Raw genomic sequence first — 13,081 nt, 5'->3', positions numbered from 1 at the left:
TCACTGGGGAGCTCCCCAATACTGCTTTTTATGGTAATGAAACAACCATTTTCATGGAGGATGCGTGAAGCCTACTATGGCTACAAATGGTTTTCATGGCAGCTAGTAAAGGGAATCCTGGTGTCATTAGGACAGAGTTGGTCCATGTGCTTTGACATTATCCCCAAATGGACAATGGCAATTTACTTAATAATTAATTACAAAATATAGTATTAAAATTAATTGATTTTATAATAGTTTTGAATGTACAGAAAAGTTGCCAAGATAGTGCAGAGTTGCCATATACCCCATACCTGGTTTCCTTAGCCTTAACTTCTTAATGTCTTTCTTTTTTTTTTAATTTTCAAAATTTATTTTACAGAGAGAGAAATTGTACACACAAGTAGGGGGAGTGGCAGGGGGAGAGGGAGAAGCAGGCTCCCCGCTGAGCAGGGAGCCTGATGTGGGACTCCATCTCAGGACCCTGGGATCATGATCTGCGTCAAAGGCAGATGCTTAACCAACTAAGTCACCCAAGCACCCCAACATCTTAATCTCTACAGTATTTTTAAATCATAACCTTTGGTTCAGTATCCACACATTATTAACTAAAGTCTATTTTTATTTCAATTTCCTTAATTTTTACCTAATGTCCTCATTCTGTGCCAGGATCCCATTCAGAATATCACATTACATACCGTGGTCTGGTCTCCTTAGGCTCCTTTTGGCTGACTTTCTCAGATGTTCCTTGTTTTTTATGATCTTCACAGTTTTGAGGAGTACTAGTCAGGTATTGGATAGAATGCCCTTCAAACTTGGCTTGTCTGTTGTTTGTATCATGATTGGACACAAAGTTCTTTGAGATAATTTTTTATGTCTTTTAAAAAGCATAGCATAGGCAGTTTCAAGAAATAATAGTTTTATCACCACAAGAAATAATTCTTTGTCCTCTTTGCCCAGCACCCTGCAATGGTAACAGTTGTGACATCACAATTAGGACATTGGGGTTTGTGCAGCTCCCAGATTTTACTTCCCCTCCACCAGTTACACATGTAGCCAGCTGTGTGTCTGTGTGTGTTGGGGAGGAAGACCTCTCTCTGCTCTGTGGTCCTTCTAGCTGGACTGGGAATCAAACAGACATAAGACAAATGAACAGGGGAAAACCAAATTTAATGGGCGTACCTATGAGGAATCCATGCATACAGGCAATTCCCCAGACAATAAGGCAACAGGAAGCTTCTGTGATCTAAGGAAAAAGTGGGAGTCTGAGGATACCAAGTTGAGAAATCTCATTGGCAAGAAGGTGAAAGCAGGTATTTGGAAAAACGAGGTCATTCTATTATGCAGATGAATTCCTTTGGGTTGTGGGGTCTCGGGGGCCTCATGAAAGCTTGTCCTCCCTAGACAGACTCTCCTTTTCAAGGTCAGTGTAGGTAGTTCTGGGGGAGGCAGAGAGCCTTTCCTGCATATGCTGGGTTTTGACTACTTTTAACTCAAAATAATCTTTTTGCCAAAGTGGCACATTTTGGGATGTCTCATCTTGTACCCCTTTGTGTGCCTGCATGTGTGTGTGTGTGTGTGTGTGTGTGTGTGTGTGTGTGTGTGATGTAGGAAAAGATGTTAAGGATCAAAGCCGATGGGCCAAGAAAGAATTCTTGAGATGTCTTTGGTGGAAAAAGGTAGTTTTATTAAAGCATGGGGACAGGACCCGTGGCCAGGAAGAGCTGCTGCCCCAGGCTTGTGAGGGATGACTGGTTGTATACTATGGAGCTGGGGGAGGTAAAGACAGGGAAGTTTCTAAAACGATTTTCATATACTAAAGAAGACCCAAGGATACTAGAGGCCTTGCTATTAACAGTAAAGCTGAGGTGGTTTTTCCCTCTAGCAAGGCATCAACATTAAGACAGTTGGGAGCTTCTTGGAGGAAACTTACACTCTGCCTGACTCAAGTATTTGTCAATGGGCTGCAGGTTATAAGGACATTTAAATTTCTCTGTATTTAACTTCTGCCTTTACTCCCCACATCAACAGCCTCTCCTTTTCTAAAATTTTTGTCAGCTCAAAAAACATTATATATATGGAATCACATAGTAAATGACTTTTCAGGATTGGATTTTTTCCCCCCGCTACGCAACATAATAGCCTGGAGATCCCTCCAAGTAATCATGTGTCTCAATGTTCTGCTCCTTGGATATGGCTCTGGAGTGTGCCCTGGTGTGGATGCTCTTCTGCTGACCCACTCACCTGCTGAAGGACACCTGAACTAATCCTTCTTTTGGGCTGTGACAAATAAAGTCACCGTGAACACACGACTGATGAGTTTTTTTCTTCCCTGGTAGGAAAGTAAACAAGCTCCAGATACAGCAAAACTCCTTTTCCATGATGGATTATTAGTATTTTTTTCCAATCTCCATGTAATGAGCAAGTTTCTGGTGAGCATCCCTTTGAGTTAAAAACCCTTGTCTCCTCCAAAACGTATCTTTGCAAACTATTCCCCAAATATATTATTTTTTTTTGGAGATTGGGCCTTAATAGTTGCCTCCCTCATCGCCTCAGAACTGTTTGTTATTTATTCCACTGCAGACCCAGAGTGGCCCCTCCTGTGTCTTGGGGACCCCTGCCACAGTCCCAGGACAGGTGTCCTTTACCTCTGGTTTTGACGATTGGATTCATGGTGTTGGAGAATTGGAAAGAGGATTCTGAGAGCAAAACACATCCCTCCCTTCATGGCCCAGTGGCCAGCAGAGGCGCTTTAGCTGTGCTTGGCACAGTGTTGAGGATCTGTGGTTTCTCTGTGTTGATTTTTTTCCCTTAAATATCTCCATTTTCCTTAAAACTATATTTTACCCCCTTTTACACCTACGGCCATCTTCAGGATGGATATGAGCCCCTTGAAGACAAAGGCTGGAATTACTGAACACATCTCATTGCCATCTGCTGCCAGTTAACATAACTCAGGGAGCCTACGTGGACACACATTGAGGCTGGAGAGCGAGGTTCTCGTCTCATGAAGTTGAAGAATGAATCTCCAGGACAAAGGAGAGTGAGTAAAGTGTTAGAGTTGTATTAAGTGAAGATACAGAAAAAGCTCTCAGGAGTGAGAGGGGTCCGGACAGGGTGACCACTGGAGGCTTGTAGAGTTGGTCTTTTATTGAAAGACAGTCAGGAACTTAAATCCTTTTAACATCTCTACTGATAGCATCCTTGAGTACAGACTAGTGATCACATCTTTAATGGCTTACTACCTTTTTAGGGTCTGGTAATGTTTTTTGGTCACAAGTAGCTGTTAGAACCAGAACCCCTCTCCCTGATACCTGAGACAGGATGGTATGGCTTGTTTCTTCATCTCTGGTTTCCTTTCACCTTCACATTTTTGGAATTTTGTGAACCTGAACCCTTGGTCCCTTACCTACTGCTTCCTATCTGGCCCCGCCTGTTCCTTACTCAACAAGACTTGTCCAGACTCAAACCCTCCCCCTGCTGCCTGGAGGTGACTTATTCCTACAACCCTCCTGTTAAGAAAGACCAATCAGCCTTGGGGACAGAGCTACAGAATGGGAACTGGAGCCAGAGTGACTTGGTAAGTTGCCAAGGAAACATGAACCTCCCTAGCACTAGCCCTGGTGTTGGGGTGCACTGACAAGTTAGTGCAAGCATAAGTGCTGGGGCAATCCATGGGTGGTGCAGGCAGGTTAACCATTCCCTAGCCTGGAGTAGATGGGACCTGTTCGGGCTGGGCTATCACAAAATACCACGGACTAAGTAGCTTACAAACAACAGAAATTTATCATTCATGGTCTTGGAGGCTGAAGTCCAAGATCAGGGTGCCAGCAAGGTCAGGAGAAGGCCACTTCCTGTTATACCCTCATTGGGAAGAAGGGGTGAGGGAGCTCTGTGGGGTCTCTTTTACAAGAGCACTCATTCCATTCATGACCTAATCATCTCCCACGGTCACTGTGGGTAATAGGATTTCAACAGATGGATTTTGGGGGGGACACTGACATTCAGACCATAGCGGTAACCAACTCTATGTTAGATATTACGGGAGATAATTTTTTCAAGTCCACTAGTTACCATCTGAAGAGCTTGCAGTTTGTCTGGGAAGACAAGATATAGCCCGTAGAAGGTGTGGGCAGGACATAAGGGCTAGACTGTATGGTGTAGACTGAGTGTACTCTTGTGGTTTGGAGCCAGCCGGCTCATGGCTGAGGTGGGATGGATGGGGCATCCATGGTTCTCAGACGGGACATTGCAGGGGGAACAAACAGTGGAGTTGAGGTGTAGCACGCACGTGGGGAGGTGGCAGGTTGAGCTGGATGCAGAGACAGGAGATGGGGTTCTTCCAAGTCCCCCGAGCGGGAACCCCAGCAGACAGGAGCTTTTACCGCAGAGCCAGACTGCCCGGGTCTGAATCCCAGCTCTGCTGCTGCCGTCTCGGGGACCCCGGCAGGTCCTCAGTGTCTCTGCACCATGCTTGTCTGTAGAATGGGGATGCTAATCGCTCCTGGAGCAGTGCCTGATACTCAACCCAGGGGGATAAAACACTTAACATGGTGGCCTAAAAATAATTTCAAACCTCTCAATGCAGCGTATTTAAGATGTACATAGATGCGGGCAGCCCCGGTGGCGCAGCGGGTGATCCTGGAGACCCTGGATCGAGTCCCACGTCAGGCTCTCTGTATGGTGCCTGCTTCTCCCTCTGCCTGTGTCTCTGCCTCTCTCTCTGTCTCTATAAATAAATAAAATCTTAAAAAAAAAAAAAGATGTACATAGATGCTAGTGGGTAATTTTACCTGGAAAGATATTTAATCATTCTTTAGATGGTTCCTAATAATTCCATTATCCTTTCTTCTACCTTCTCAAAGACACCCACCTATACACCTACCAAGAGCAAAGACCCAGCTGCAAGAAAGAGGTGATCGATAGGACATTCCAAAGAGGCTGTAACTCTCAGGGCACAAATTCCGGCCTAACAGGCTGTATTTGGAGGGAGGCCCTTCTGCATCTTGATGTGGGTCTGGAGCCCCCAGGGCAGGGACTGGGGCGTGGCTGGTCCCCGACAGGTGTTCTCAACATCTGTGCTAGCTGGGGACCTGGCTGGGCCAGGTGGCCACTGTTCATGCTCTGGCCTTCTCAGAGAGGCCAGGTCCAGGCTGCCCGAGCCTTCTGGACTTGGAACATTCTGTGTAGGTGAATCTCAGGTGAAAGCCTCCTGCCTCCTAATTTTAGAGTAGCCAGCTCTCTTCCCGAGCAGCAGAGCCTTGGCTTTCTCCAGTGTGGCTTTCTCCAGCTCCGGTTCTGCAGTTTGTCATCATTGATGTAGCTACAGACTGCCCCCCACCCTGCTGACCCAGCTTCAGTCCAGGCAAATGCAGAGAGGCCCAGGGAAGAGGGGATGGCACCCAGTTGCTGCCAAACCAAGCTCCCAAAGAGGGAACTCCCTCCCTCCCAGAGGGAGATAAGCAGGGCAGTGTTCTGCAGAGGAAGGTGTCAGCCCTCTTCTTGCCACTGGTCTCCAGGCTCTGAGGCCAACTGGGCCAGGACCTGGGGCCCGATACCCAGGTACACCTGTCTCCTTAGGATGGGGGATGTCCTGCCTGCCAGGGAGGGTGTATGGGAGGATGGACGTTTCCAGTGGTCCCATGTGCTGCCTCCCATGTGATGACATGAGAGTGGCCTGCGGTGAGTTTTACACCATCTCTACTTCCAATCTCCACCAAATAAAATATTTTAGAGATCCATAAAGACTATCTACTTCCAACAAAGCCATCAAGAGTGGAAACTAGTGCCACTTCTGGAAGGACCACATTTAGGAGTAGGATGAGCCTCCAGAGCCGTGGGCACTTATTCAACATGACCCCACGGAGTTGGAGCAGACCTGGGTAGGGAGGACAGGCCGTCCCCTGTATGCATGTAGACGAGACCAAGTTTCACGTGTGTGGGACCTGATTTGAAAGTTCAGATGCAGGGTGGTTGCTGCTCCCAATACCCTGAGATCTGTCCATCCTGCGTGCCCACCACAACGAGTGGCAAGGATCCCAAACATGGTGGACGTCGTCGAAGGCCAGGAGAAGCTGTGCTGCACTGTTGGTACATAGCTCAGCTGTGGGCTTGCCTGGATGTTCCCTAGCCCAGTCTTATTTTTAGGTTAAAACTGCCCACTTTAGGGCAGCCCCAGTGGCTTAGCGGTTTAGCGCCGCCTTCAGCCCAGGGCGTGATCCAGGAGACTCGGGATCGAGTCCCACATCAGGCTCCCTGCATGGAGCCTGCTTCTCCCTCTGCCTCTCTCTCTCTCTCTCTGTCTCTTTCTCTGTCTCTCTAATAAATAAATAAAATCTTTAAAAAAACCCTGCCCACTTTAGAGGTGTCCTTGGTTCAAATCAAAGAGTAAAAGTCCTCTCCTGCCTTGTTCTCTCCAATTTACAGCCAAGGATCTGACTCTTTAAAGACAAGTTTCCTGGGACCATCTCCATGGTGGTAGGTGTGCTGGGGTCTCAGTGTGAAGGCAGATCTACCACCCCTGGTTCATGTCCCATCCTCCCATGTGCTGTGCACCGATGTGGTCCTGGGGGCCTCCTGGCCACCTTGACAGTTGAGGCCCGGCCTTCAGGAGCTCACACACAAAGGAGGGAGGGTTTAGACCGTGCACAGGCAAATGAATAAACCACACACACACACACTCACACACACACACACATACACACACACAGAGGACTTCTAGGTGAGGATAAATGCTATGAAGGCAATAAATGAGGTGGTTTGATGAAGAGAGACTGGACCAGGTTGTTGGAGCTGCCAGAGGCAGCTGGGTCCAGGAGGCTTCTCCAGGAGGTGGCGTGAGGACCGAGACCAGGAAGTGGCATGAGGATGTCCCTCTAAGGAAGGAGGGGGCAAAGGAGCTAAACCAGGAGTAGGAGCTCCAGATAGCTCTCTGCTCCTCCCTGTTTGACAGACAGCCGCATCTTCTGGTGTAGGGCCAGCCGCGTCCCTGAGACATGATGGTGAAGGTCAGAGTGAACGGATTTGGCTGTATTGGGCGCCTGGTCACCAGGACTGCTTTTAACTCTGGCAAAGTGGATATTGTCGCCATCAATGACCCCTTCATTGATCTCAACTACATGGTGTACATGTTCCAGTATGATTCTACTCACGGCAAATTCCACGGCACAGTCAAGGCTGAGAATGGGAAACTTATCATCAATGGGAAGTCCATCTCCATCTTCCAGGAGCGAGATCCCGCCAACATCAAATGGGGTGATGCTGGTGCTGAGTATGTTGTGGAGTCCACTGGGGTCTTCACCACCATGGAGAAGGTTGGGGCTCACTTGAAGGGCGGGGCCAAGAGGGTCATCATCTCTGCTCCTTCTGCTGATGCCCCCATGTTTGTGATGGGCGTGAACCATGAGAAGTATGACAACTCCCTCAAGATTGTCAGCAATGCCTCCTGCACCACCAACTGCTTGGCTCCTCTATCCAAAATCATCCATGACCACTTTGGCATCGTGGAGGGCCTCATAACCACCGTCCATGCCATCACTGCCACCCAGAAGACTGTGGACGGCCCCTCTGGGAAGCTGTGGCATGACGGCCGAGTGGCTGCCCAGAACATCATCCCTGCTTCCACTGGCGCCGCCAAGGCTATGGGCAAGGTCATCCCTGAGCTGAACAGGAAGCTCACTGGCATGGTCTTCCATGTCCCCACCCCTAATGTGTCAGTTGTGGATCTGACCTGCTGCCTGGAGAAAGCTGCCAAATATGACGACATCAAGAAGGTAGTGAAGCAGGCATCGGAGGGCCCCCTCAAGGGCATCCTGGGCTACACTGAGGACCCGGTTGTCTCCTGTGACTTCAACAGTGACACCCACTCTTCCACCTTTGACGCCGGGGCTGGCATTGCCCTCAATGACAACTTCGTCAAGATCATTTCCTGGTATGACAATGAATTTGGCTACAGCAACCGGGTGGTGGACCTAATGGTCCACATGACCTCCAAGGAGTAAGAGCCTCCTGGACCACCAGCCCCAGCAAGAACAAGAGGAAGAGAGAGGCCCTCAGCTGCTGGGGAGTCCCTGCCCCAACTTAATCCCCCAACACACTCCATCTCCTGATCTCCAATTTACATCCTAGACCTGGAGGAAGGGGAGGGGCTTGGGGAGCCCTACCTTGTCATGTACCATCAATAAAGTATACTGTACCCAGCCAAAAAAAAAAAAAAAAAAGGAGCTCCAGACAGAGATGAGGAGGGGCAGAGGTTGGGGCAGGAATGAGCTTGGATGGGATCCCTGGGTGGCTCAGCAGTTCAGTGCCTGCCTTTGGCCCAGGGCATGATCCTGGAGTCCCGGGATCGAGTCCCACATCGGGCTCCTGCATGGAGCCTGCTTCTCCCTCTGCCTGTGTCTCTGCCTCTCTTTCTGGGTGTGTCTCTCATGAGTAAATAAATAAAATCTTAAAAAAAAAAAAGGAATGAGATTGGCTTGTTCCAGAAACAGAAGCAGACAGGGTGGCCAGAGTGAGCATGTTGACCACCTGACCAGGTAGGTTTGAAGCAACTGGTTCTAAGTCTACTGAAGACCGAGGATAGCTCCAGCAGATGTTTTAATTACTTGTTCTTTTCCAATAATCTCTTACCTGGATGGCTGCAGGATGTGAACTGCTTCTCTTAAACCATTTGTGTGCCATCAGGGAAGTGACAAAGGCACCACAAGTGGACAGGAGTGTTGTTGACTGTGTGTCAGAACAGAGGCCTAGCGGTCTCATGGTGGGCGTGTGCCATGCATGCTTTCTCGTCAAAGGGGTTGATGTTGTCTCAAGAAATTCCACCGGCCAAGGCCATCTCCCACTCTTGCCCTTACAGTGGTTGGTGACTCCTCCTTTGTTGTGGTAGCTGGAAGCTTTGTGTTCGCTTACATTACAATGAAAGCTGGTTTTACCTCTGGTCAGTGCTTCGATTTTCCACCAGGCAGGCTGGTAACAAAACTCATCTTTTAGGACAAACTAAACCTTGTTTTGTCTGTTGAGAATTAGCTTAAAATCTGCCAGAGACCAGGCTCAATCAGAAACGGCAGCCTTGGGCCATTTGGTGAAGGTGAATCTAATTGAAAGATTTGCAGAGTTTAATGGAAGCAAAACGGAACGAAATGTTGACACGCTAATCTACAGAAACAAAACATGAAATCACATGTGCTATAAAAAGGATTTAGAGACAGGTTCACACATTTGAGGAAACTCAAAAGCTTAGATGTATTCAATGCTATAATTTATTGTACCTCATTTTAGGCATGATACGGTGTCGGGATCACATGGAAAAATGGTTCTTATCATTCAGAGAAATGTACTGAAATATTTATAGATTATCCGTTGAAAAATCTGTCTCTGAAGGGATTTTCAGAGCTTGTAAACACTTGTGGGCACAGATGATTTTCAAGGCTCTGCTTCTCTGGGGAGGCTTATGCGGACCTGACTTTGTGAATGTTTGCGGATCAACTCCGGGTTTCCACCCATCATCACACAGCCCAAAGATCTCATACAGTCCCTCCGGACTTTTGAGGTTGTGCTTCTCAGGTACATGCTCATGATGAGGTCTTTCAGCTACACGTTTGTTTCCAAATATGCAGTATCGAATCCTTCAGGCGCTGGCTCTACTCCCATGTGTAATAGAAGCTTCCGAATGGGTGGCCATGGTGAGAGCCCCTTACTGAAAAGTCCACGGAATGAAGCAATTGCGTGGACATAGTGATGGGGCCCGGTGCCGTGTGAGACTGGAAATCGTGCTGACTGTGTAAGTTGTGCTGAGTTATGATACAGTAGCCCATTATGGCACCATCTCCATCCCCATCGTTAAGAAGCTCATCTGTTTCTTTGATAGAAGTCCTTTTTGCGTTAGAGCCAGTGCTTCGCTCAGGAGTGTGGGCTGATGGGAAGCGGGCATTTGCTGTGCGGAGGGCAGGGTGCGTGGTGGAAGGGGTGCCCCAGAGTGCGCTTATACCCTAGCCACAGAGCAGTGGGTACCGAGGGCTTGAGTGGTAAATCTTTCTTTTTAACAGGTGCCTTTTGCATGCTTAGATCACAGGGAATTCTAATATTAAATACATGATTACGATAGACTTCTCCATCAATAAATTAACAATAATACTATTAATAGAAATGATGAGGGCAAGGAGGGGGAGGAATGTGCAATGAGGCACCATATTCCTTGTGGACCAGCTCAGGAATTGGTTCCAGTCTCACTGTGATTGCTCAGAACTCTCCACTCTATCACTTATTTGCTATTTTAATTCTCAGATGAAGATATCATTTCTACTCTTTATTTGCCAGCAGCAGCCCTGGCCTATTCCTGCTGGACTTCCCCTCAGTGCTGGGATGAAGAGGTTGCCCACTGTCTCTCTCCACAGAGGCTGGTTAAGACATTGTTCTGGTGCATCTTCACCAGAGAAATCTCTCACTGCTGCATGCCGAGCAGTGTGGGGACCCCCTGCTGCAGCGGCCCAGGAAGCAGACAGCCCCTCACCCCTGGCCAGATGGCTGGCTGGGGGCGATTGTGTCCCTCCTGGCTCTGGGGAAACTGGAGCTGCCGACACCTGGACCCCACAGGGCAAGTTTCCATCACTCGGTGTGAAAGAGCTCCATCCCTCAAATGCATCTCTTGTTAGTTTGAGCACAGTTCAAGCAGAGAGAAATCATGCGTCAAGTGCTGCTTTCATTTTGGCCAGCCCAGGGGGAAAGGGTTATTATCGTTTGAAATAAAAGCCCTGGTTCATGTCTGAGAACCACTTGCGCCATGGTGAAGACCTTTGGAGAGGGGCAGACCTCAGTGACAGTGACTGTCCATCGCTGTACCCCGCTGCGGAGGCACCACAGTTTCTGTTTTTCCGCCTGCGGAGATGGGACGCTGGCCACCACCTCCTGGGGCCCTCCGGGGCTGCATCCATCCTGCAGGTTAAATCCTCAGCTCCGTGTGTGCCCCAGCCAGGGAGCTCCTCTGTGAGCGGAGTGGCGGCCTTCCTCTAGTTGCACTGGAGCCACTAAACCCCTCCTCCAGCTCCAGAAAGTTCCATATTGTCAGCATGGCCACTCTTGGTGGAAAATGATGTTTCCCACAAAGCTCAGGAGTGTAGGCTTCAGTGTCAAGTGTGGCACAAGCCCCACTAGCCCAGGGATCTGTGTGTGTGTGTGTGTGTGTGCATGTGTGGCTGGCATTGCTCTGCACATACTCCTGGTGAGGAAGGTGTGGTCTGTGGGTTCAGGAGGGTCTGCTCATTTATAACTTAGTTTTAAAGTTCAGTTTTGGTTGTGGGCTCCGTTATATGACAAGAGAAGCACATTCTCGTCTGTTTCTCTGACTTGAGGGCCTGGGTTCTGTTCTTTTTCATCATGCTGATGGGAGCAAACACGTTGACCAGGTCAGGAGGAGTATGTGCCAAGGAGATTTAGGACTCAATTCTCTGTTTTTCTCTCAACATATCCATGCTATTTTTCTTATTCCATTTATAAATGCTTACCATTTAATTTAATTAACTTGGATGCAACCTTTCCTCCCTAAAGACCTATAATTTATGTAATGTAAGGTGCATGTGTGCTGTCCCGGCTTCTCTGAGTGGCACCACAGTGATGCTGAAGTTGCACTTGGATGACTTCTCCTCTGACCTGAAGGGTTGGCAGAGGCAGCACAGACCATACCTTCGATTAATGATTCCTCCCACTTTTCCTCACAAGAAAAGGACAGGTCTCCAGGTAGCCTGGATACTTCACAATGTTGTAATGGTGGGCAACTAGAAATTAAGCATCCATCTATTATGATGATGATGATGATGATGATGATGATGATTATCATTATTATTTGCAAAATACAGATTCCTTTATTCAGTACAAAATAATACGGATTATAGAAAGTTTTTCAAATGTACAGAAAAATAAAGTAAGGATACTTATTCAAACAAAAATGAAGCTTATGAATATACTGGTCTATTTTGTGCTTTTTTTCTATGCCTTTTCATATTTTCTTGTAATCATATTTATACTGCTTTGTATTCTGCCTTTTTCAACCAACATTAAATGTAAATATTTATCATATTATTTTAAGTTCTTTTTTTTTTTTAAAGTAAGTTCTAAGCCCAACGTGGGGCCTGAATTCAAGACCTCATGGCGCTGACATCAAGAATGGCCAGCTCTATCCACGGAGCCAGCCAGGTGCCCTGTATTTTAAATTCTTCATAAACAGGAGCACCTGGGGGCTCAGTTGGTTAAGCGTCTGCCTTTGTCGGCTCAGGTCATGATATCAGGGTCCTGGGGTCTAGGCCCACGTCCTGCTCCCTGCTCAGTGGGGAATCTGCTTCTCCTTCTCCCTTGGCACCTCCCCCAGCTGTGTTCTCTCTCTCACATAAATATATAAAATCTTAAGTAATTCTTCATAAACACAGTTTATGTCTCTATAATACTTACTCTTTATGTATAAGTTTAATTTACTCAGTGCCCCATTTTCAGTATCAACATTCCTGACACGTAGTGTGATCTCTGTAGTATTAATAACAGACCAGCCGCAGTAACAGGCCGTGTTGAGTGCTTCCCTGGGGCCAGGTACCATGTGAAGCACTTTGTGTCATCTCCTGGGTCCTCATGAGCATGGAGGCGAAGTCTACTAGGATTGCCACTGGAAGAGTGAGAACACAGAGATGTAAGGGATTTATCAACATTCCCAAGGTCATACGGTCCAGGGTCAGGGTGGGCATCTAGTTTGAGGTGTTTGGATTGTGTTTGGATTCACGCCTGGAGGGGGATGTGAGGTTCCCTTCTGGTTCTGGCGCGGCAGCATAATGATCGTTTGTGGGAAGCAGGTGGCTGGCTGTGGCTGTGGCTCAGCCCTTGGTCCTCCTGGCTCTCCCTGGGGTCAGAGCCTCTGGGACCCCTATCCTCTCCACTCTCATCCTGTCTTCCTTAGCCCCTTTGCCAAATTTCTGAATGCTTCATGTGCAGATTCACTCATACACAGTGGGTCTCGGGATCAGATGCTTTCCACCCCATGGAGAAACTGAGGCTTGCAGGTGCTAAGGAACAAGTCCTCTGTTACATAGCCAGAGTGCGGCAGAGCTTGGATTCAAACCTGGTT

General features: G+C 47.9%; 1 protein-coding gene and 1 long non-coding RNA gene across 2 annotated transcripts; both read left to right on the top strand.

The window, feature by feature from the left end:
• Positions 1-683: 683 nt before the first annotated feature.
• LOC140619169 (uncharacterized) lies at positions 684-2,291 on the top strand. The gene is made up of 2 exons (XR_012019100.1): positions 684-1,292; positions 2,038-2,291. It is a non-coding gene; the product is annotated as an uncharacterized lncRNA (long non-coding RNA).
• Positions 2,292-6,977: 4,686 nt separating this feature from the next.
• LOC140618957 (glyceraldehyde-3-phosphate dehydrogenase-like) lies at positions 6,978-8,096 on the top strand. The gene has a single exon (XM_072801921.1). It carries the CDS (start codon positions 6,978-6,980, stop codon positions 7,977-7,979), a length of 1,002 nt encoding a protein of 333 aa, XP_072658022.1. The 3' UTR covers positions 7,980-8,096.
• The last annotated feature ends 4,985 nt before the right edge of the window (positions 8,097-13,081 follow it).

The sequence above is a fragment of the Canis lupus genome, chromosome 27 (assembly GCF_048164855.1).
Source record: "Canis lupus baileyi chromosome 27, mCanLup2.hap1, whole genome shotgun sequence".
Lineage (NCBI taxonomy): Eukaryota > Metazoa > Chordata > Mammalia > Carnivora > Canidae > Canis > Canis lupus.
The sequence above is the reverse complement of the archived record's forward strand: the minus strand, read 5'-3'. Positions and strand labels throughout refer to the sequence as shown.

Coding starts and splice junctions, on each gene's coding strand:
- LOC140618957 (XM_072801921.1), top strand. CDS start 6,978: ATGGTGAAGGTCAGAGTGAACGGATTTGGCTGTATTGGGCGCCTGGTC.